General features: G+C 40.9%; 6 protein-coding genes across 12 annotated transcripts; 3 read left to right on the top strand and 3 right to left on the bottom strand.

Moving 5' to 3' along the window:
• Positions 1–1,407: 1,407 nt before the first annotated feature.
• Positions 1,408–3,788, top strand: LOC117783023 (sodium channel protein Nach). The gene is made up of 6 exons (XM_034620174.1): positions 1,408–1,595; positions 1,661–1,864; positions 1,920–2,656; positions 3,304–3,421; positions 3,477–3,586; positions 3,649–3,788. The coding sequence occupies exons 1-6, from the start codon at positions 1,408–1,410 to the stop codon at positions 3,786–3,788; spliced, it is 1,497 nt and encodes a 498-aa protein (XP_034476065.1).
• Positions 3,789–3,801: 13 nt separating this feature from the next.
• Positions 3,802–5,399, bottom strand: LOC117785269 (WD repeat-containing protein 74). The gene is made up of 4 exons (XM_034623198.1): positions 5,224–5,399; positions 4,451–5,169; positions 4,025–4,392; positions 3,802–3,953 (listed from the first exon to the last, which is right to left on the bottom strand). The coding sequence occupies exons 1-4, from the start codon at positions 5,309–5,311 to the stop codon at positions 3,854–3,856; spliced, it is 1,275 nt and encodes a 424-aa protein (XP_034479089.1). The 5' UTR covers positions 5,312–5,399; the 3' UTR covers positions 3,802–3,853.
• Positions 5,400–5,987: 588 nt separating this feature from the next.
• LOC117784778 (mitochondrial mRNA pseudouridine synthase Trub2) lies at positions 5,988–9,047 on the top strand. Of its 2 annotated transcripts, XM_034622593.1 has the most exons (4): positions 5,988–6,206; positions 6,265–6,477; positions 6,529–7,156; positions 7,223–9,047. In XM_034622593.1, the coding sequence occupies exons 1-3, from the start codon at positions 6,077–6,079 to the stop codon at positions 7,140–7,142; spliced, it is 957 nt and encodes a 318-aa protein (XP_034478484.1). In that variant the 5' UTR covers positions 5,988–6,076; the 3' UTR covers positions 7,143–7,156; positions 7,223–9,047. The 2 variants fall into 2 exon arrangements, with proteins under 2 accessions (XP_034478484.1, XP_034478483.1); XM_034622592.1 differs by lacking the exon at positions 7,223–9,047 and having other exon boundaries at positions 5,989–6,206; positions 6,529–7,195.
• Positions 7,172–9,557, bottom strand: LOC117784777 (SET domain-containing protein SmydA-8). Its single transcript, XM_034622591.1, has 2 exons — positions 9,175–9,557; positions 7,172–8,523 (listed from the first exon to the last, which is right to left on the bottom strand). The coding sequence occupies exons 1-2, from the start codon at positions 9,510–9,512 to the stop codon at positions 7,212–7,214; spliced, it is 1,650 nt and encodes a 549-aa protein (XP_034478482.1). The 5' UTR covers positions 9,513–9,557; the 3' UTR covers positions 7,172–7,211.
• Positions 9,558–10,484: 927 nt separating this feature from the next.
• Positions 10,485–12,707, top strand: LOC117783297 (fatty acyl-CoA reductase wat-like). The gene is made up of 5 exons (XM_034620646.1): positions 10,485–10,677; positions 10,860–10,972; positions 11,040–11,550; positions 11,613–12,336; positions 12,409–12,707. The coding sequence occupies exons 1-5, from the start codon at positions 10,602–10,604 to the stop codon at positions 12,494–12,496; spliced, it is 1,512 nt and encodes a 503-aa protein (XP_034476537.1). The 5' UTR covers positions 10,485–10,601; the 3' UTR covers positions 12,497–12,707.
• On the bottom strand, positions 12,678–18,624 carry LOC117783294 (serrate RNA effector molecule homolog). 6 transcript variants are annotated; one of them, XM_034620638.1, is made up of 8 exons: positions 18,526–18,624; positions 17,968–18,122; positions 17,709–17,899; positions 17,356–17,641; positions 16,485–16,551; positions 14,273–16,359; positions 14,099–14,206; positions 12,678–13,034 (listed from the first exon to the last, which is right to left on the bottom strand). In XM_034620638.1, the coding sequence occupies exons 2-8, from the start codon at positions 18,108–18,110 to the stop codon at positions 12,965–12,967; spliced, it is 2,952 nt and encodes a 983-aa protein (XP_034476529.1). In that variant the 5' UTR covers positions 18,111–18,122; positions 18,526–18,624; the 3' UTR covers positions 12,678–12,964. The 6 variants fall into 6 exon arrangements, with proteins under 6 accessions (XP_034476529.1, XP_034476533.1, XP_034476528.1 ...); XM_034620642.1 differs by having other exon boundaries at positions 17,709–17,881; XM_034620637.1 differs by lacking the exon at positions 12,678–13,034 and adding an exon at positions 13,349–13,475 and having other exon boundaries at positions 17,968–18,120; positions 18,525–18,624.
• Between the last annotated feature and the right edge of the window lie 1,105 nt (positions 18,625–19,729).

Genomic DNA, 19,729 nt, shown 5'->3' with positions numbered 1-19,729 from the left:
CGGCGATTATAGTACAGGGACAACATAATAGTATGGGTGTGAGAATGTGTGTGTGTGCTGGTGTGTGGGTGTGCGTGCGTGTGTGTGAGTCTTGTCGTATCACACTTTTATGTCTGACGCGACACGCGCGCGTTTTTTGAGATAAAATGGAAGGCAGCATAAAAAGTTTAAGGCATTTTCTTGGCTTGAACATTTTCCACGACATTTTCATTTTTGCTTATAGTTGGCAAAGGAATTAAAAGTTGCTCCTGTTAAAGTTAGCGGTGGATTTCCCCTCTCGGCATGTTTTGACCCCTTGCTCATTTTGTTTTGCCACTTTCTTGTTTTTCCTCATTTAATTGTGTTGATTAGCATAAAATAATTCATTTCACTATGCGTGCTTAATTAAAATTCAATCTTAGCTGCTTAAGATGTGACAGAAACAGCATTCAATAAAATCAGCAACTAATTTCTTATAAATAACCTCAGTCTGCCTCCCTCTCTTAAGCTCCACACTCTTTCTCCCCTCTTTCGAACTTACTCATGAACTTCAGAAACTGCAAGTTCTTGTTCGCTTTGAGTAAATTGTTTTTTCTTTTCTTTTCTCTTCTGTTTGTTTGTTAGTTTTGTCTCCTGCCTGCACGATTTCGTTGTCCACACAAGTTTTGATTTTTATTGCAATCCCTTAAGAGCTGTAGATCTGTGCGCGCAAACTTTTTGCTCTCAGTGTGTGGCCCAACTAAAGCAGTTCTAATGTTGTCCACAATCTGAAAATACTTAACTTAAGTCCCAGACACACATTCATATAAATAGTTTAGTTGGGAAAGTTCTCTTTAAAGTAAATAGTTGCTCAAGTAGAATTATTGCTTTAAAGTTACATCGGCCAATTGAAATGACCTCAAATCTGCCTTTAGTTGTTAAAATTTTAACTTAAATGGTGTTTAAATGACTGTACTTTACTTTAAGTTAAAATAAATTATTATTATGTTTGTTTATCTTTAGTTTAAATTAAAGTATTTTTCTACTTACATTTAAATTTTAGGATTAGTACTAAATTTAAATAGTATTTCTATCACTATATTTTTCTTTGTCTTTTTCTGCTTTGTTTAACCCTATTATTACCATTATTTCACTTCACTTTTACTTTCTCTCTAATCTCTCTCTCTCTCTCTCTCTCTGTCTGCAAATAAATCAGTTAAGTTGCTCACTCTATCAAACTTCTTCCCTCATTGTTAGCAAATGTTGCTCCTAGTTGCACCATTATCATTATAACTAATGTAGAACAAGTGACAAACTTGTTTCAACTGAACAAATTAAGAAGTCAATTAACACATAATTAGCACTAAAACATGACAGCAGTTCCTTCTGTTCCGTCCTGTCCTGAACTGGCCTATAAAAGTGAATGTCATGTGGCGTCAAGTGTTCAAAATGGCTCTGAATGTCAAGTGGCCGCCAAGGAGAATTGCCTCGGCAAGTGTCAGGCAAAAGCTGCTTCATCAGTGGAGAAACCACCCACTGAAATTGGCCATCGCCAACACCTTTTGGGAGTACACGGAGCGCACCAGGGTGAGCGGAATGTGGCTGCTCCGACGCAATCGGACGCACGGTCTGTCCAGGTGAGAGGGGAGAAAGAGGAGAAAATAGAGTTCCTACTGAAAACTAGCACATTTGCTGTTTTAAGATTCATCTGGTCTACGGTGCTGATAGGATTGCTGCAGTTGAGCATTTACCTGACACTGTTGCTCTGGCTAAAGTTCTACTCCTATCCCATACTGAACACCATTTCCAACGATCTGTCAATCACGGATGTGGCATTTCCCGGCGTTACCATTTGCAGTCCCAAAGCCGTCAATACGGAGCGCGTGGAACGTTACGTCAAAACACTGTGAGTTTTCTTGAAATTGAATTCCCTATTTCTATTGGTGAATTCCCCATTGCAGGAAGATACCGCCGGAGTACGACATGACCGAGGTGGCCGCCGGATTTGAGTTTCTGAATGCTTTCACGGATCAGTCTTTTGTGCCACCTTCACATGACAGCTACAAGGTCACGGATGCTGTGCTCCGTCTGAACAACGTGTCCATTTGGGAGGCTGCCATGGCTGTTAGTCCTGGTTGTGCGGACTTTGTCAAGCGCTGTTTTTGGGGCTACGAGGAGTTTCCGTGTAATCAAACCCATGAATATCTATCCTTTATACCGACAACGGCATTCCTCGGACCCTGCTGCTCCTTCAACTACAATCCACGCAACACCAGCTACGTGCCGTTCTCGGCCAACATCTTTGGCATGGATGGTGGCCTCATCTTCATCGGTGCCGAGGGCTCGGAACGCAATCTAAGTACTGGTCTCATCGTCCTCGTTCATCATCCCATGGACTATGTTACGGAGACAGCTGCCTCTGTCACAATCACCGCCAAATCCGAGAGCTTTGTCGAGGTCTCTCCCACGGTGCAGTCATCGTCAAGGGAGGTCCTGGAGCTGTCAGAGAGCAAGCGAGATTGCCTCATCTCCGATGATCTTCAGCTGCGCAATTATCGCCAGGCCGCCTGCATGTTGGCCTGCCAAACGGAGGCCATTGGCAAGAGATGCGGCTGTCATCCCTATCTGCTGCCCATTGTCAGCGAGAAGTTCAAGGAGTGCAATCTCAACGACACCTTCTGCTTCTCGGATAACTATGGCAAGTTGAAGATTATACAATAGTTTGTTTTTTTTTACAGGTAATTATTAGTTAAAAATAATCAAACTTGAAACTCAAATTCCATTTCAATTCCTAATTTTAAAATCACAGAAAATCTTATAAAACTTATTTTTAAAATAACTACATTTTAAATCCTAAATAATTTAATTGATGAAAAATCAAATATTTCACAGATTTTAGAAAGTTTAATGGAAATGAATGGAGCTTATAAGGTCGAAAGGATATAAAAATGTTAACTCTTCAGTCATGTTTGTCCCTGAATTCAAAATCATCCTTTTTGGCACTTAAATCCTTTCTTATGTCGCTCCTCAGTGTCATTGTCACTCCATGTCCTTCGGCTTGTCTATTATATACACCTGCGTACAGCTATTGCGGTGCATTGTTTGGTTCGCTCGTCCTACATCATTTATAATTCATATTAGATATTCAAAATGAGTATCCCGTACGCACAAAAGGGTGCCCTTGCTGAAATACTAGGAGAGGACACCTAAGTGCCGCTTGTTACCTTAAATGTACACTTAAAGTCAGTCCCTTATTAACTCAAACAAGCAGAAGTTGTTCTACATTTAAATCTTTAAAAACTAAAGTATTTACTAAATCTATATACAAACCAAACTTCCTTTTAGATAATTTCAAGAGCGTTCGCTGTGATCAATGCCTGCCTAATTGCTATGACGTTACATATTCCACACTGTCCTACAAAACGGATCTCAATCTGCATCAGTTTTCGTTGAGCAACTTCTAGTAAGTCTCTCAATGCCATTCATCACAGCTGAAATCTAATCTCTAATCTGGCTAGCACTCCGGAACTGCTCAACAACGATAGCTTCGTGTTGCGCGTTTATTTGGCCAAGCAGGTGGTGCCAGTGATTCGTAAGGTGACAGTCATGTCCTGGATTGGACTGCTCTGTAAGTAGGTTCACCTGAAAACCAACAATTCTGTAGTTCATGATTTTCTGTATCGTTTACAGCTGATTTGGGTGGTATTTTCAATCTGTGTCTGGGTCTGAGCATGATATCCGTTGTAGAGTTCTTCTACTATTGCACATTTCGCTTGTACAAGAACTATATTCAGCAAAGAACACTGCAGTTGAAGCAGGCATGGAAATAATCAGATGATAGCGTAATATAATATATCCTTTTTTAATATATAACTTAACTATATGTAAACATGTTTTATTGTTTTTTCTTTTTTGTTTTCAGCGCTTGTTTGGGCGCCTTACGCTTGGTTGCCGTCGATGTTTGCTTCTCTGGAGCCTCTTCTTCATCGCTGTCACTGTATTGCATGAATATATTTATTAATCACTCAAGATTGACGTATGAATATAGCATTGAATGTTTACTTACCCCACAGTGGGCATCTGATCAAACATATCTTCATATTCCGCATCCAGAGGCGTTGCTTTTAACTGCCTCTTGTTTTTGTTGTTCTTATGGGATTTCACTTCATGATCTACTTCATCTTCATCATCGCTGGACTGCCGTGGCTGTTGCTGTTGCTCTGACAGCTGCCGGATGAGCACTTTGGTTGCCTTGGACTTTACATAGCATTGATACAGCAGCACTGTTGACTCCGCCTCATGCACACGCACATAGCGATCAAGGGAAGCAGAGCTCAGGTATTTGCCGGTCTCATCCAGGTGCAAGTCGCTGATGCCACCCGTAAATCCTTTATAAGTGTGCACATGGGTTTTCATTCTCCGAGTGTCGAAAGCCTGAAAAGTACAACATCATTCAAGTAATCTAGGCCATATTCTTTTGCTGTGGGCTTACCTTTAGGGCTCCCATAGTGGTACCCGTGTATATATAGTTGCCATGCGCCACCAGCGCCGCAAAACTCATGCCGTGCTCCTCGCTGGCAAAGTGCGTAACTGGACGCCGTTGTTTGCGAGTGTCGTAGAGTCGCACGTAGCCATGTCGCGAGCAGGTGGCCAATACATTTGGGCCATCCACAAAGCCAATATCGCTGTCCCACACGGGCACCTCCAGTTGCAAATAATCGTTGGGCAAGTTCTTGGAGTTAAAGATTTGCTTGCCATCGGCGCTCAGATCGTAGACCTTCAGATTATTCTGTCGCGCCTTGCCTCCAGTGGCGACAATATGTGTGGCTGTCGGGCATTGACGCAGATGATCCATTTGATCGCCAGTGTTGATAATAACAGACGCAGCAGCTGGCTCCTCCTCCGAATCTTCCTCAGCCTCAAGCGAGATGCTCTGTATTTGCCCATTACCAATGCCAGCTATTAGATTGTTGTTATAGCGTGCCAGACCCACAATCGGAGCGACGGTGAAGTTAATGGAACGTGTTGTGACGCCACCGCCAATTCCAAGCGAGTGCAGCTCGGCAACATTCTTGGCCCGACCGAGCAGTATCTCCGTTTGAGCTTCATTGCCAAAAGCTAATGTTGTGACGCACGATTCTTTATCCAAGGCGCTCAGATCGCTGAGATTTGACTGTGCATGAGGATTCTGATTCGCAGCTGGCAGCAAATCTATAGGAAAAATATTGTATGAGATAAGCAGCAGAGTGTGCGTTATTTACTTACGTTTAAAGGAGCCTGTATGTGTGCCAACAAATAATTCATGCTTGGCTGTATAGTTAGCATGCTTTAGATTAGCTGTGGTCCACTTCATGTTGTTGAATCGCCCTTTAAATTACTTTTTAAGACAATTTAACAGCTTGAAACACGCAGCGAGCATGCAAAACAAATGCAACACGTGCAGCGCCAAATGTGTGTGAGCGAGATGACTCTACAATGCAGTCTCAGAGTTGCCTACCGCACAGTGCTGTAAAGCATTTAGAAACGAAAGAGCCAGAAATTTAGTTCTTTCTCTTTAATGACTAGTTCAATTGAACGTGAATTGAATTCAAAGGGAAATTTAAATTTATGTTAATGCAATGAAATAAATTAATAATTTGATGAAAATTAAAATTTAGATTTTGGACAAAATTAAGGTTAACATTTTAATAAAGGTTTGAAGATCGCCAGCCCTCAGCAAAATTAATTAAAAGTCTGAAAAAAGGTACAAAAATTAAGAATACCCATTTTCGAAAATGTACTTATTTTTTTAAGTAAAAAAATCAAACCAGATCGGGGAATTTTGCAGGGTGGCAGCCTTTGCACAGGTATGCAGTCTTCCACAACAGTGCTGTCAAGTTTTTAGAGGGAACTGCTGTTTCTGTCTGGAATGCAAATAGGAAAACTAAACTGATTATACATATTTTTAAAATAGCCAGGTTTCCAGCTAATAGAAATTTAGAAATTTTTCAGCAAACGAACTCTGACAATAGCTAGATCTAGCTAAAATAGCTAAGTTGGCAACAGTGGTGCCAACAACAAGTGTTTATTTTGTTTTATGTAATTACAATTTTATATTAATTAATTGCTGTGGGATAATATGGCACTTACAAAAGTCTATGATGCGGCAACCGTATTTAAACACTTAAACGGAATCATAAACGTGTACAAACCAGCTGGCATGAAGGTGAAGCACGTACGCAATGCAATTTTAGGCAACATTTGCAAAGGTGTGTAAGGAAAATGTAATGAAAATTATGTTCTGACAGTGAGTTTATAATTGTAAAGGTCTAAATGAAATGGAATTGAGGGAGCCGAGAAAGCTAGCAAGCGACAGACCTCTGCTGGGCACTGGGACTGCCGCGGACAGCGTACTGCACAATATTGCCTCCAATACGGATTTATCGGATCACATTCTCGCTGCCGGACCACGTTACATGCCGGGAGACATTCGCTGTGCAACCGTCGCAGCGCTGGGTGATCACACAAGTGGTGTTTTATGTAAGTAACGACGTAGTCATCTATAACATAACTAATTTATTGATATTTTAGTGTTTGGGATAAATAAGGGACTGAAACAGTCAAGCCGCATACAGCGTAATCGACCAGTGCGTGTCTACCATGTCACCGCTTGCATGGGCACCGCCACAGAGGATCACTTGCCTGACTCACGCATCACCGTGCGCTCCAACCATCGTCACGTTTCGGCGGATCGGATAAGCGGCCTAGCCGCTTCCATGCAAGCATCACACCAGCGCAAAATGTATGAGCTTTGCGGTGTCGATCTGCAGACGCAGGCAGCCTACGAATTGGCTTGTAAGGGACTCATAAGGCCTGCGGACAACACTCAACCAGTGATATATGGCATAAAACTGATACACTTTGAGAGGCCACACTTTACACTCGAACTGCACGCAATCAACGAGAGCGAACAGTACATAGCTGCCCTGGTCCATGACATGGCCCTAGAGCTGCGAACGGTGGCACATTGCTCACAAGTACGTTGCGTACGGCATGCCCACTTCGATGTGACCGGCAGCTTGCTTCGACATGGCTGGCATCTACCGGGCATCATCAAGAATCTAAGGCAGCAGCGAGAGATTCTGGAAGCGCATCCGCAATTGTTAGAACAGGAGCGCGTGGAACTGCATGCAGCAGCTTCGTGATTAGTTCAGATAAGGTAAATTTGAATAAATTGAATGCTTTGTAAATAATTTAATTATCTGTTTCATTGTTTAAACAACAGTCTGGCTGTGGCTATTGGCCAGCATCATTTTGTCAAGCTTAAAAAGATCTTGCTGCAGCTTATCGTTCAGTTTCTTGCCGGCCACAGAGTCTTGCACCTTCTCCAGCACTTCCTGCGCCTCCAGAAGGCGCGACTGAGCCAGTTCCAGTTTAGTTGCAGCCTCTGCAGGCAACCTGCGAGCCTGTTCCTTCAGTGTATGTGCAATCTCCATAAGGATAACACTGACATAGATGGCCAACTTGATGCTGTGCGGATCGAGACGACGGCATACATTCTGCAGCTCCTCACAGAGTCGTTGCTTGCGGCCCAGTTGAAGATCGCTGAGCGTGGCCAGTTCCAGGCCTGACTCATGGCCATAGAGCTGGATGAGCGTATGCTTCAGATTGAACATGTGAAAGTGATTGGGATGCAGGAGCTGTGAGAGACGTGCCAGCAGCAATTCCACTTGGCTAGCTGTAGGATTGGTAGCCAGCAACCTTTCCACCTCCTCGGTCATGTGTGTCTGCACTTCCGTTACATAGGTAGCATCTACCAGCATGGGACAAGTGTCGCACTTCCATTGCGTCTGCTCGTTTAGAGGCTCCAGTGGCAACTGGACGCCCACACACGTCTTGGACACATCACCCAGGCAACGCATGGCGCTCACATAGCTGCCGTATTCGGTGGGATCCTCGCAGCGTGAACAGCGACAGCTGAAGTGCTTGGTCATGCGCAGATGATGTTGCCTTAGCTGCGTGCCCCACAATATGTTTGTATAGGTGATCTTCAAGTGTTCGCCCTTCTTGATATCGCAGCCAGCTCGAACCACAATGCGATGCGTGGCAGGATCAAACTGAAAGTAACAATTGGGCTGGCAAGCGTGCTCCATCATGCAGGCCTGTCTAAAGAGTCCACTCAGCTCCACTCCCGTAGGCAGCTCGATGGCCATGTAGTTCGTCTCAATGATGCCGCACAGGCGATGCAGCAGCTCTGGCTCATACTCATTTAGAAGACTCTGTTGTTTCTTGTTTGCCTTGAGGTGTTGCAGATAGCGCTGGTTCAAGTAGCCAACAATTCGCTTCTCCGCCTCCTGTAGCAACTCCGTGCCGCGACGCTCCTCTTCATGCGATTGCATCTCCAGCAATGCCTTCCAGCGCTCTGGCTGCGAGCGCTGCAACAAAAGACACTTCAGCACCAGGATTGCATCGTGACGATAATCATCATGTTGTCCGGACTTGGTAGCCGACGCATTGCCCAGCCTGAGAATGCTGCACTCCAAATCTTCGTGCTGACAGACAGAACTGCACACAGGCCAACGGCAACTGCAAATAGTATAAAAATAAAATATTTACAACACTATGCTGCAAACTAAATAATTAATTGCAATTTATTCTTTACTTGGAAAACCAGTTTGACTTACAGAGCTCGGTCTATATTAGTGATGTAGTTTGAAGTTTTCGAAAACGCCTTAAAAAGCAAGTAGGAAAAAATGGACAGTAATGGACAAAAATGTTGTTTTCAAATTTTGACGCAGAAGAACTCTATAGGCTAAATAATGATAAAAATCTGGCAAAGCTATGACCGTTTAAAGTTTTCGAAACTGGATGGTAAAGTTGAACAGTGAATTGAAATATTTAATTTTTCAATTTTGATGCAGAATTAAAAAAAAGGCAAAATAATAATAAAATGTACATTCCTCAAGAAAATCGGTTAATATTTGACAAAGTTATGATAATTTGAAGTTATTGAAAGAAAGTAGAGGAAAATATGTAATTGGAACTGTCTTTACTTTTTTACCGGCAACGCAAATAGTAGGAGCCAATAAAATATTCATCACACTGGGCTACATAGTAAATAATTTATTTCATTATTGCACTGGCATTCCAGGTCGTTGCCTTCTGTTGGAATTGATCAGAAGGTTTTGCTATATTTCGAAACTTTGTTGCACAGTGTTGCACACGTTGCTTACTCACTTGCGGCACTGATGCCTGTCCACGCGACAGGGCGTGTAGCAGCCAACACATGCCACAATGCTGGCCGACTTTTCGTGATCGGTGAGAAACCATTTAGGTCCCACAACAAGAGGCTCCTCCACGAATATCATCTGTTTGGCTCTGATGTTCTGGGTGGCCACCAAGTAACGTCCCAGTTCCGGATCCTTCTTCTCCTGGAAGGGCTTGCAGCAAAGTTTATGCTCGGGCCAATGCTGTTTTTGGTGCTCCCCGTTGCAATAACGAACCATTTTACAGCGCGTACAGGTGAGGGTGGCTGCCACACCACAAATGGGACACTCTCGACTTAGCTCCATCATCGATATGATAATTTGATGACTTTTCAATCAGAACTGATGTTACGTCGCCCGACTATAGTTCTTTTTTGATCGCGTTTGAGTTATTCCTTGTCTAATTTTATTTTTAGCTCGTTTCTCCAAACATTTGCCTCAGTTCACTCGGAATACTGAACGCTCGCTCATTTGCTCACATGCAAGAGATGTGAAAACTCTCTGTTTTGAAAGCGTTCGTGTCGGAGAGAGATATGTACTTACATATATTTTTTTATAGTAGCTGGTGTAAACCGGCGTTGCTCGTGTACTCATATATTTAAAATATCGAACCTGAGGACAAGGAAGTTGTATGTATATAATTTTTTTTAAAGACTCCCCTTTAATTATTCATAACATATTTCGACATAAACAAACTGCAGGAAAACTGTTTGGAATCAGGTAAACTGATAAATGAAATATGTTAATAAGATATCATTTTCTATATTAAATAGATAAGACACAGCAATTATATTCAAATAATTAGTTTTAATAAGCTTTTAAGTATTTAAAAGTCGTGTTATTTTACAGTTTTAATAAACTATCACTTTTCATAAGTATTTTACTTATATATACGTAATCTCTATGCTTGTAGCACTGGGAAACAAATAAATTAACTAACTGTCACAAACAGAACTATTATAAGTCAAAAAAATTCTGTCTTTTAATGCATAGTTTTATACTGTCTCTATCTACCGAAATCCTATTAAGATCCTCTTTAAGAATAAAGCAGTTCGATAAGTTAAAACCCTCTTTTTTTACTATAGTTCTTAAATAACATACACGTAAAATGGCAGCATGTAAAATAAATCTTATTTTTGATTACTTAATGCCCTTATGTCAATTTAAAAAAAAAACCAATCGTAAAAAAGGTACGCACGTATGGGTTCAACTCTTCAGACATGCATTATGTATCAATATTGTAATTGCTGTGCTAGTACGAGTGTTGGTATAAAAGCTACGATAGAATGTCTGAACTTGCCATTAAATAACAGCACTTCATTAAAACCGTTTCGGTTCAAGGAACTGAATTTCTCGTGCTAAACTACTTCGCTTGTGCTAATAAAAGTTTTAAATAAAATGCATTCGGAAATACAAGAATTTTATAAAAATAAAACGATTTTTCTAACTGGGGCAAGTGGATTTTTGGGAAGAGGTAGGAATCCAAAATAAATTTAATATTTCTTTAAAAAAATGTGTATTTGTGTACATGCGTTAAACCCAACTCTAAAAGTGGAATTAATGTGAATTTTTATGATGTCGAAAAGTTAATTGGAATCGAAGTTCATTGAAACAATAAAAATTGACGAACTATGAACGTGTTTTTTTTTTTTTTAGTTATTGTTGAGAAGTTGCTGCGGGCAACGGAGGTGTCTCGAATCTATGTGTTACTTCGACCGAAACGTGAAAAGAATACTCAGGAGCGCCTTGAAGTATGGAAAACCGATCCCGTGAGTAATCCTCGACGTTAGCTAGTGAGCGTCACCTTTGAACTTTAGACTCTTTTCATCTGTTTAGCTGTTTGGTTTGTTGCTTAAAACAAAACCAAATGTGCTGGATCGTGTTGTGTGCATATCGGGGGATTGCAATGCACCCGATCTGGGCATCAGCTTAGAGGATCTTAAGCTGCTGAAAAAGGAGACACAGGTGGTGATCCACTCGGCGGCTACGGTGAACTTTGCTGAGCCGTTGCACGTGGCGCTGGATACGAATACTCGTGCAACTCATCTCATGCTGCAGCTGTCCAAGGAAATGGGACGTCTTGTGGCCTTTGTTCACGTCTCCACGGCCTTTAGCAATTGCGTAATCCATCACATAACGGAACGTTATTACCCCGGTCATCTGAGCTGCAGCGTTGACAAGGTTTTGAAAGTAAGAGAAATGTGTGACAATAATCTGATTGATAGCATGGCACCAGCTCTGTTGGACAAGTTTCCCAATACATACACCTACACAAAGGCATTGGCGGAGCAGTTGGTTCAAACGGAGGCGGCCAATTTACCAGTGTGCATCTTTCGTCCAGGGTCAAGTATGTCACTTGCATTCCAATTATGTAATTTCATTTGAATTAATAATGATTAAATTATGCAGTTGTTGCGACCAGCATGGAGCCAATGCCTGGCTGGATAGATAACATCTACGGACCCATTGCTATGGTCTATGGTGCAGCATTTGGTGTGCTTCGTGTTGCACCTATCTCTGGTAAGGCCATTGCTAACATCGTGCCAGTTGATTTTTGCGCCAACATAATTTTGGCTTCTGCCTGGAAAACGGCCAAGGAGACGGCAGGACGTAGTCCCCAAACTCGAACTTCATTGCCTCCGACCATCTATAATTATGTGCCAAATGAAAAGAATCTAATAACAAATGATGATTTCACGGACTATGTTGACAGGCACCGATACATTTTCCCATTGAGAAAAGCCATCTGGTATCCTTACCTCATTTCCTTCTCCATCCAATGGGTGTTCAAACTGGCGGCTATCTTCTATCATTTGATACCTGGCTATCTTATCGATTTTGGGCTTTGGGCGCAGGGCAAAAAGACGCGTATGATTAAAATGTACTCCAAAATACATAAAACTATGGATGCACTGTCTCCTTTTTCTACCAAAAATTGGAGCTTTGAAACTGCCAACACGGATCGCCTGTGGCAATCCCTTTCTCCAGTAGATAAGAAGCTCTTTGATTTTGATATGAAGTCTCTCAGTTGGGATGCTTATTTCATACGAGCATTGGCCGGCATGCGCATCTACCTGGGCAAGGAGGATCCAAGTGAAGAGAGCCTAGAGCTTGGTAAAAAGCACATGCAAAGGTGCGTTCAAATGAAGTTACTTAAAATAATATTGAATACTACATATTAACTAATCTTCCTTTATTCCTGCAGACTCCATGTACTTCATCGGGTGCTGCAGTTTAGCATTTGCTGTGGTGTCGTCGCCACTGCAAAGTGGTTGCATTCCCTATTTCTATAGACAGTATTCATGTATTACAATTTGAATACACATCCCATTTTATAATTACAAAACAATTTGTTTGGTGAATGCTGTAAAAAAGATATATAAAATAAACTGCAAGTTCTCCAGCTATCCTGCGTTTGCCTTCCTCGCACATCCTTCTATGTTTGTTATTATAATCTCAATAGATTGACCATTATTTCAATAAAAATTTCGTGTTGATATACAACTTTTATTTATGTCATTTTCATTTTTGATCCAAGCAATACAAAACAATAAGCATACATTACATTTTTGATAAACATTTGTCAGTTTTATAATTGTAGTTGCTTTTCTTACGTTTTAGAAATTGTTTTAATAATTTACTTATGAAATTGATTTAGAAATCACTGCTTGATAATGTGCAGACTAATTGTTCAATGTGTATAATTGTTTGTTTATTATAAACCAATTGTGTTTATATTCGTATTGTATATTGGGATTATTTTAATACGGCTCTTGCGGCGCGTCCAAGTCCCGGTAGTGTGATCTGGCGCGATAATCAAAACCACCGGGTCTGTAAGCAACGAAAATGTGTTTAGATTGGGGAATTATTTTGCACAGGAACTTAAAATAAAACAAACATTTATTGAAATTCGCTGACATAACTGCATTTTAAATTTATTAATTAAATTCTTTCGGTCATGCGTTTTTTTCAATCAATACAATTCACATATTGTACAATAAAAAAAAACCCAAAATATCTATTATTTTTAGTCAGAATTGAAATTAATGTTTGTATAATCATAATGTTTGTAGATTCCCTTTGTAATTGCTGCTAGCATTGCTTGAATTGCATTTTATAACTGAGCTCGAAAACTCTATTTCTCATAGTCTGTGTAGTTTCTGCTCTTGTTTTTTATTTGTGCTAATTAATTAGTCAAACATATCGGAATTAACGGGCGCATCCAAATCATGGTAACCGATAAGCCGTCGTTGGTGATCCAAAGGCAATTCTCTGCAAAAAATTTGCGACACAAGAAAATTGTGACAAATTTCGATTTAAGACCAACAACAAAAATGATAGCAAAATATAGAAATTAAGAAAATATGGGGACAAATATGCTAAGTTTCTTATGTAGAATGATTGTGGGTTTTGGGAATTACGAGATTTTTTTGCCTCTCAGCATAAAAAACAACAAATTCAATCAGACTCTAGTTTTAATGATAAAAACATTGTTATAGCTGTAGGCAGACATCGCATATATTAATAAAAATAATGCTGGGAAGCTCATTTACTGTCAATAAATAAATATATTTTTTTATTAAAATAAAAAAGGAGGATATATTTTAAAACAAAAAAATGTTTATGGAATATCTATCGGATTATTTAAAGAGCTTCGACTACGTCAGTTAATATTTATATCCGAATATACAAGTTTCTTATACAATCGAATACAAATTGAATGCATTTTTTGTATTTTTTTGAATTCAAATACGATCTATGCTTTTGTGTAATTCAACAAGTTTAAAACGGACATAATCTCCTAGCCATAACAATAATCAAAGGACAACTGTTCTTTCTATGCTATTTCAGTTTTTCCTTCTTATAGCTATTTGACAGTAATTTGATAAACTGACCTGCGCACTGGCGGAAAATTGCGTCCGCCGCGTCCACCTCCTCCCATCATGGGCGGTGCAAATCCATAGGGCATGGCAGAGAAGGGTGGATACATCGGTGGCCGATAGCTGTCAAGAGAATGATAGTTGTTGGTAACGCAATTCAAGTTGAGTATATAGAATAGAGAAGCTTACCCGCTGGCGCCTCGACCCGATTCGGATTCAGTGCGTTTGGAGCTGCCTGGATGCTCAGGTAGCTGTGGACGTTTTGGATCGCGCAAATAATTATTGAAATATTGCACTTCCTTGCGAACCTCATCGACCTTCTCTTCGTGCTTGTTGAAGATGTGTTTGCGTATGAATTCGGGACCCTTGAACTTCTTTCCCGACAACGGACACAGCCACTTATCCTTGGCCAGCTCTTGGGTGTTGGCTTGCACGAATTTCTCGACTTCTGTTTCGGCATTCTTGGCGCCCAGTTCCTTGATATTTTCATCACTCAATTGTACAGTCTTGGTTAAGAATTGCTGTAGCTTGCCTTCGTACGCTTTGATATACTCCTGGACATCGTTGGTGGTGACGCGCATGGGAGCAGGACCACGTGCATGTATGATGCCACAGCGATTGGGCATCTCATCCTCGTACGGATACTCGCAGTGATTGTAGTAGTCCACAGAGTGCACAATGCGCAGATACAGCACCAAACGATCCAACACAGACAACAGCGCCTCATCCCTTTCGATGGGCTCACCCTCGGCGTCCTTGCTATCGCCAGCCAATCCTAACAGCTCTTCTTCCTCTGCGGAAGCTTCTTCGATGAGGTAATCGGTTATGTTTTGTAGCACTGGATTCTTGGAATTGAATCCATAAGTAGTTGCATTGTTTCCACTGCCATTTGTTGACTCCACTCCGGACTTGCCATCCGCCTCCGTCTGTGTCTCCTCCATGGCAGCTGTTTCGCTCCACAGTTTGAAGCGCTCGTCCAGATTCATGGCAATCTTTGCACACAACTTGATGTCAGAGCGCACAATCTGCTTGTGTGCCGTGATTCCATTAGCAGGACGCACACGTCGACTCAAATCCCGATTGACAATGGCGCCCATTTCGCAGTCCCGCAACCGCTGATTGTTTAGACTCCAGCAGATTTCCTTGATGTTGACATCGCGGGTGAAGGTGATCCAACCACGGCGGTACCAACGACGCTCCACCAGCGGATCGGCAATGGCCACGCGAAGGTATCCGCTAAAACGAGTGCAGATCGCTTCAATCTCTGCCTTGGTTATTGAAGGCGCCAGATTGCGCAGAAATATGGACGATGTGCGATGCAATGCACGTGGATGTGGTCCATCTTTAACCTTGTCTAAATCAATTGTCTCGGTAACTTCCTCGACGGCCGGCGTCACAATTTCCGCCTCATCTTTATCGGATTTTTCCTGTTCACCATTGTTTTCGGTCTTATCCTCTGCCTTTTTTTCTGATTCTTCAGCTGTGGATTCCGTCTTCTCAGTCTCCACTTCGGTGACTTCAGTTTTGATAACTGTCACATCAGTGTCCTGATCTTCAGCAGGATTCTCAGGCTTGGGACTATCGGGTGGTAGCTGACTTGCTTTGGCCGCCTCCTCCTGCTCTTTGTCCTTTTGTGCTTCGGCCTTTTGATCGGCACGTAATCCCTCTTCCACATCGTATTTCTCTTTCAGCTTATCCTCGTCAAAGTCTGAGTCCAAATCGGAGCTAGAAGATGATGAGCTGTCATTATCGCTGCTGTTGCGTTTACGTTTCTTGGTTTTCTTCTTCTTTTGCTTGTTGTCACTGCCACTTTTGGGTGAATCCTCATCAGGCAGCTCTTTGGCTGACTTCTCAGACGCCTGCTCAACATCCTCCTGCTCTTTCTTGGCAGCTGCCGGTTCTGATGCCATCTCTGCATCATCATCATCCCAATTCTCCTCATCCGAGTGAACTGGTCGCAGATTCTTACGCGACGGCGACACAATAATTGGCAAATCCTCATCATCCTTCTCCGTTTTTGTCTGCTGCTTGGGACTATCGGGTGGTTCTCGCTTGGCCACCACCGTGGAATCAGCTGTTTCCGATTTGCGCTCAAACACAGGTGCGATCTCTTTGGGTTTCTCGTCCAGAACCTTGAGATCCTCGTCGGAGCCACCCTCTAGCTTAATCACACAAGTGTCAAGCACACGTACCAAGGCATCAGCTTGAGAGGAGTCGATCTTCACGTTGCCAATGGTGCCGTTCTCGAGCAGCTCCAAAAACACATCTGTGCGTCTCTGTAAAATGTTTATTTAAATATTAATATTTAGTTTAAGAAATGTCTGCGGCTCAGATGAAAATAAAACCATTTAAAACATTGTTCTATGGGAATCTACCAGATAACAATTAGTTGGTTAGTTACCTTAAGAAATCCGCGTTGTTCATCGTTGCGACGCACACTGTCCTCGGGATGATATTTGTTTTTGAACCTGCGAAAGATAAAAACAAACTTAATAAGAATATTTCTTTGACCTGGGAAAATGAATTATGATATGCTGTGGATAAAGCTTAAGTACGTCTCGAGAGCTGTCTATTTATTGTTATAGATATTGATTAAGATTCATTTGGAGCTTTCACGCGCATCCTCCGGCTAATGGGCATCACATCCACAAGTTTTCAAATAGATAACATTTCGATATGATTTGATTGTTTTTTTTTTGAATATGTAATTGGATTTAGATTATCTGTTGCATGTACATATTACCCAAAGTCTTACCTTTGCATATTTATATGCACATAGATTCAATGCATATGTTTTTTTTTATATACGAGATAATTGTTTTGTCAACGAATTGAAAGAAATCGCGGTTTCAAAAATATATAAAACACACCCACGGCATTGCTCGCCGGGTAATTTAAATTTTAAAGTTATTGTATGTAGTATATATATTATATGTGCTTCTATTGAGACAGAGAGAGAGGCGGAGGCGAAGGCGCAGGCAGAGGCAGAGGAAGAGGCTGACGCTGAAATACTTTCTCTCTCGTCTCTGACTCTCAGTTCGCAAAACGCCATTAAACCCAATAAAGCTGCAGAGAAAAACTTAATAATAAGTATACAAAGTGGGTTATGATTTGTGACTTGATTCAGTCAGTCGCAACCGACATTCAAAATTATATAAACAGAAAACAAAAGTAATAAATGTAATTACAAATAAATCAAAAGTCGATTTTTTCCTTGTTGTTGTTGTTGTCTATGGTGTTGCTTACATTCTCCTTCATTAATTGCTACTCACCATTCCTCATCCTTGTGGGCCACAAAGAACTCATTTAGCTGCTGTCGCTTAAAGTCCGTCTTGTACTCAGTGTATTTACGCATCACCTCCGAGTCGGATATATTCTCATCTTGCGTGTCCAGAAACTGTTTCAGTGTCAGCATTGCCGGCTGCGTTTGTGTGTCGCTGGCCACGCCCCCACTGGGCGCTGATTCGCGGGCAGAGGGCGCATGACTTGCATGGGAGTAAGCCGAATGCAGGGATTGATAGTGATCATTCCAGGCCTGCACCAGATACGGATCATAGCCTGCAAGGTGACACAAAATTTGTAAATACTAACGATATTTGGTTGGGATAACAATTATATTTCATACCAAATCGCGGATTGGAACGCATTTCGCTATCGCCCCAATCGGGACGCATGCGTTTCGCCGGTGGCATCTCACGTCCCGGCGAGCCGTAGCGCGGACGTGGCCCAGAGCCGCGGTAGTCACTGTAATCGGGTCGGTGCCTGGCGCCGCCTCCTCCTCCGCCGCCAGCTGCCGAACTACCTCGAAACGGATTGCTGTGAAGCAGTTAATTGCTTTGTAATGCCAAAAGCCGTTGCACGCAGACAAACTGCCCGTTACTTACCGCTCTGACCACTCATCCCGAGAGTTACCACCCCCACCACCCATCGGTCGACGCTCGTCCCGCCTTTCGGGTCTGTAACTGTCGCGTTCACCGCGAAATTTGTCGCGCCTTTTGCGGTCGTATTCATCATCCGAATCAGCCATTGCTAGTTGTCTGCAAAACAGAGAAACGCCATTGCACATTAAATAATTAATTAATTAACACATCACAATTTATCAGGTGAAAGTTGCACTTCGACTTGCGGTTCACTTTTGACGCACATAACCTCAAATGTTGCAATTGCATTTATAAGAATTTGACACTTGTTTACATACAGTCCGTTTAAAATGTTTGCTGTTTATGCAGCACAACAAAATAAGTTAATTAATTGCAAAAGATTGCAATATTTGCTTGATTTTCATAGAGAACACCCGATGCCGCCATCTTGCCGCCTCTTGCGGTCGTGCAAAAACGCTTACGTGTTATTGGCTATGTTATTAACTACAATACTGCAACTTCGATTGTAAATGTCTGATTTGCATTTCAAATTGCAATGACGCTGTTTATTGTAAACGAACCTTTTTTCTATTTAATAATTTACTAATTTTATTCTACTTTTCTCACAGTGCGGCGTCTGAGTCAGTGCTGCCAACTTTCTTATACGAATCCACAGTTGCCAACTTATCTATTTTATAGCCAGATCTGGCTATATTCGTTTGCTAGAAAAATTTCAAAATTGCTTATAGCTGGAAATCTAGCTATTTTAAATATATATTCAGCTAAACTTTGCAATTAAGATTTTTGGTAAAACTGTGCAAATCTGCATATTGAAATTTACACTTTACGCGCGCTTTTTAATATTCTTTTAGTTTTTTTGCAATAACTGCCGAGATGCTTGTGCTAAGGAGTTGGCTAGTATTTTAGATGACCGATAGTTTGAACGAAGACACGCTGCAGCGCTGCCACATAGCTGAGCCGATAGATTATGTCAACTGCGTCGATGAGCATATCGATAAGTCGGTTGGGATACTTATCGAAATTAAAAATCGAAAAATAAAATAAGTTCAAATGTAAATCGGTTGAACATATTTTAAATATATATATTTTTTATTTTATTACACGTTTCATATATATCGTATATATATAGATTTTTGTTGTTATTATATTTATGTGTATATGTACATCTTAGTTTTAAAACTATTTAAAGTGTAAGTGTAATCTAAACCTATGTAGATTTGTTATGTTTGTAATTAATTTCAAAAATGTAATTATATGCTTCCTAAACTTGCATATAACTCAGTTTTAGTTAATGCACTGCCACTCGATCGCCCAAAGTTACACATAAATAGCAAATTACATTAACGTTTACAGATACGTTAATGCATATATAGATATATATATATATTATTTTTCTCAAACTTAAGTCAAGTTATACTCGTAGTTCTACGCCTTTCAAGTATAAAAGTTTATAATATTGTTTTGTATTTATTTTTTCTTGTTTAGCAAATACATACTGTTTTTTTTTAATGATAGAATTTCAAAATTAAATATCAGTTTGATAAATACACTTAATTAAGTTAAGTTTAAGTATGTCTATGTAGATAGATCAATGCACCTTATGTTTTCAGAAAAACAACAAGCTAACCTCTTGTGTTAGTATTATACGCTTCATAATAATAGTAATAATAATAGATAGTTCATAATAATCAAGTACGCATAATATTTAAATGTTTGTTCGGTTTAAATGCTAACAATCTCTACATCTCTCTCATTTTAATTTAAT

This window comes from Drosophila innubila (genome assembly GCF_004354385.1).
Source record: "Drosophila innubila isolate TH190305 chromosome 2R unlocalized genomic scaffold, UK_Dinn_1.0 1_C_2R, whole genome shotgun sequence".
In the NCBI taxonomy this organism is placed as follows: domain Eukaryota; kingdom Metazoa; phylum Arthropoda; class Insecta; order Diptera; family Drosophilidae; genus Drosophila; species Drosophila innubila.
This window is presented reverse-complemented; position numbering and strand designations above follow the sequence as displayed.

Bases quoted from the DNA above. Each gene is read 5' to 3' on its own strand.
- LOC117784777 (XM_034622591.1), bottom strand. From the start codon at position 9,512: ATGATGGAGCTAAGTCGAGAGTGTCCCATTTGTGGTGTGGCAGCCACC. The intron at 8,524-9,174 runs GTGAGTAAGCAA...TACTATTTGCAG, and splicing joins GACAGGCATCAGTGCCGCAA to TTGCCGTTGGCCTGTGTGCA.
- LOC117785269 (XM_034623198.1), bottom strand. From the start codon at position 5,311: ATGAAGTGGACCACAGCTAATCTAAAGCATGCTAACTATACAGCCAAG. The intron at 5,170-5,223 runs GTAAGTAAATAA...TTTTTCCTATAG, and splicing joins ACATACAGGCTCCTTTAAAC to ATTTGCTGCCAGCTGCGAAT. The intron at 4,393-4,450 runs GTAAGCCCACAG...TGTACTTTTCAG, and splicing joins CCACTATGGGAGCCCTAAAG to GCTTTCGACACTCGGAGAAT.
- LOC117783297 (XM_034620646.1), top strand. From the start codon at position 10,602: ATGCATTCGGAAATACAAGAATTTTATAAAAATAAAACGATTTTTCTA. The intron at 11,551-11,612 runs GTATGTCACTTG...TAAATTATGCAG, and splicing joins CATCTTTCGTCCAGGGTCAA to TTGTTGCGACCAGCATGGAG. The intron at 12,337-12,408 runs GTGCGTTCAAAT...TTATTCCTGCAG, and splicing joins GGTAAAAAGCACATGCAAAG to ACTCCATGTACTTCATCGGG.
- LOC117784778 (XM_034622593.1), top strand. From the start codon at position 6,077: ATGGCACTTACAAAAGTCTATGATGCGGCAACCGTATTTAAACACTTA. The intron at 6,207-6,264 runs GTGTGTAAGGAA...ATAATTGTAAAG, and splicing joins TTTAGGCAACATTTGCAAAG to GTCTAAATGAAATGGAATTG. The intron at 6,478-6,528 runs GTAAGTAACGAC...TTGATATTTTAG, and splicing joins TCACACAAGTGGTGTTTTAT to TGTTTGGGATAAATAAGGGA.
- LOC117783294 (XM_034620637.1), bottom strand. From the start codon at position 18,110: ATGGCTGATTCGGATGATGAATACGACCGCAAAAGGCGCGACAAATTT. The intron at 16,552-17,355 runs GTGAGTAGCAAT...TATCTTTCGCAG, and splicing joins GCCCACAAGGATGAGGAATG to GTTCAAAAACAAATATCATC. The intron at 16,360-16,484 runs GTAACTAACCAA...AACATTTTACAG, and splicing joins AACAACGCGGATTTCTTAAG to AGACGCACAGATGTGTTTTT.
- LOC117783023 (XM_034620174.1), top strand. From the start codon at position 1,408: ATGGCTCTGAATGTCAAGTGGCCGCCAAGGAGAATTGCCTCGGCAAGT. The intron at 3,422-3,476 runs GTAAGTCTCTCA...TAATCTGGCTAG, and splicing joins TTTTCGTTGAGCAACTTCTA to CACTCCGGAACTGCTCAACA. The intron at 3,587-3,648 runs GTAAGTAGGTTC...TATCGTTTACAG, and splicing joins GTCCTGGATTGGACTGCTCT to CTGATTTGGGTGGTATTTTC.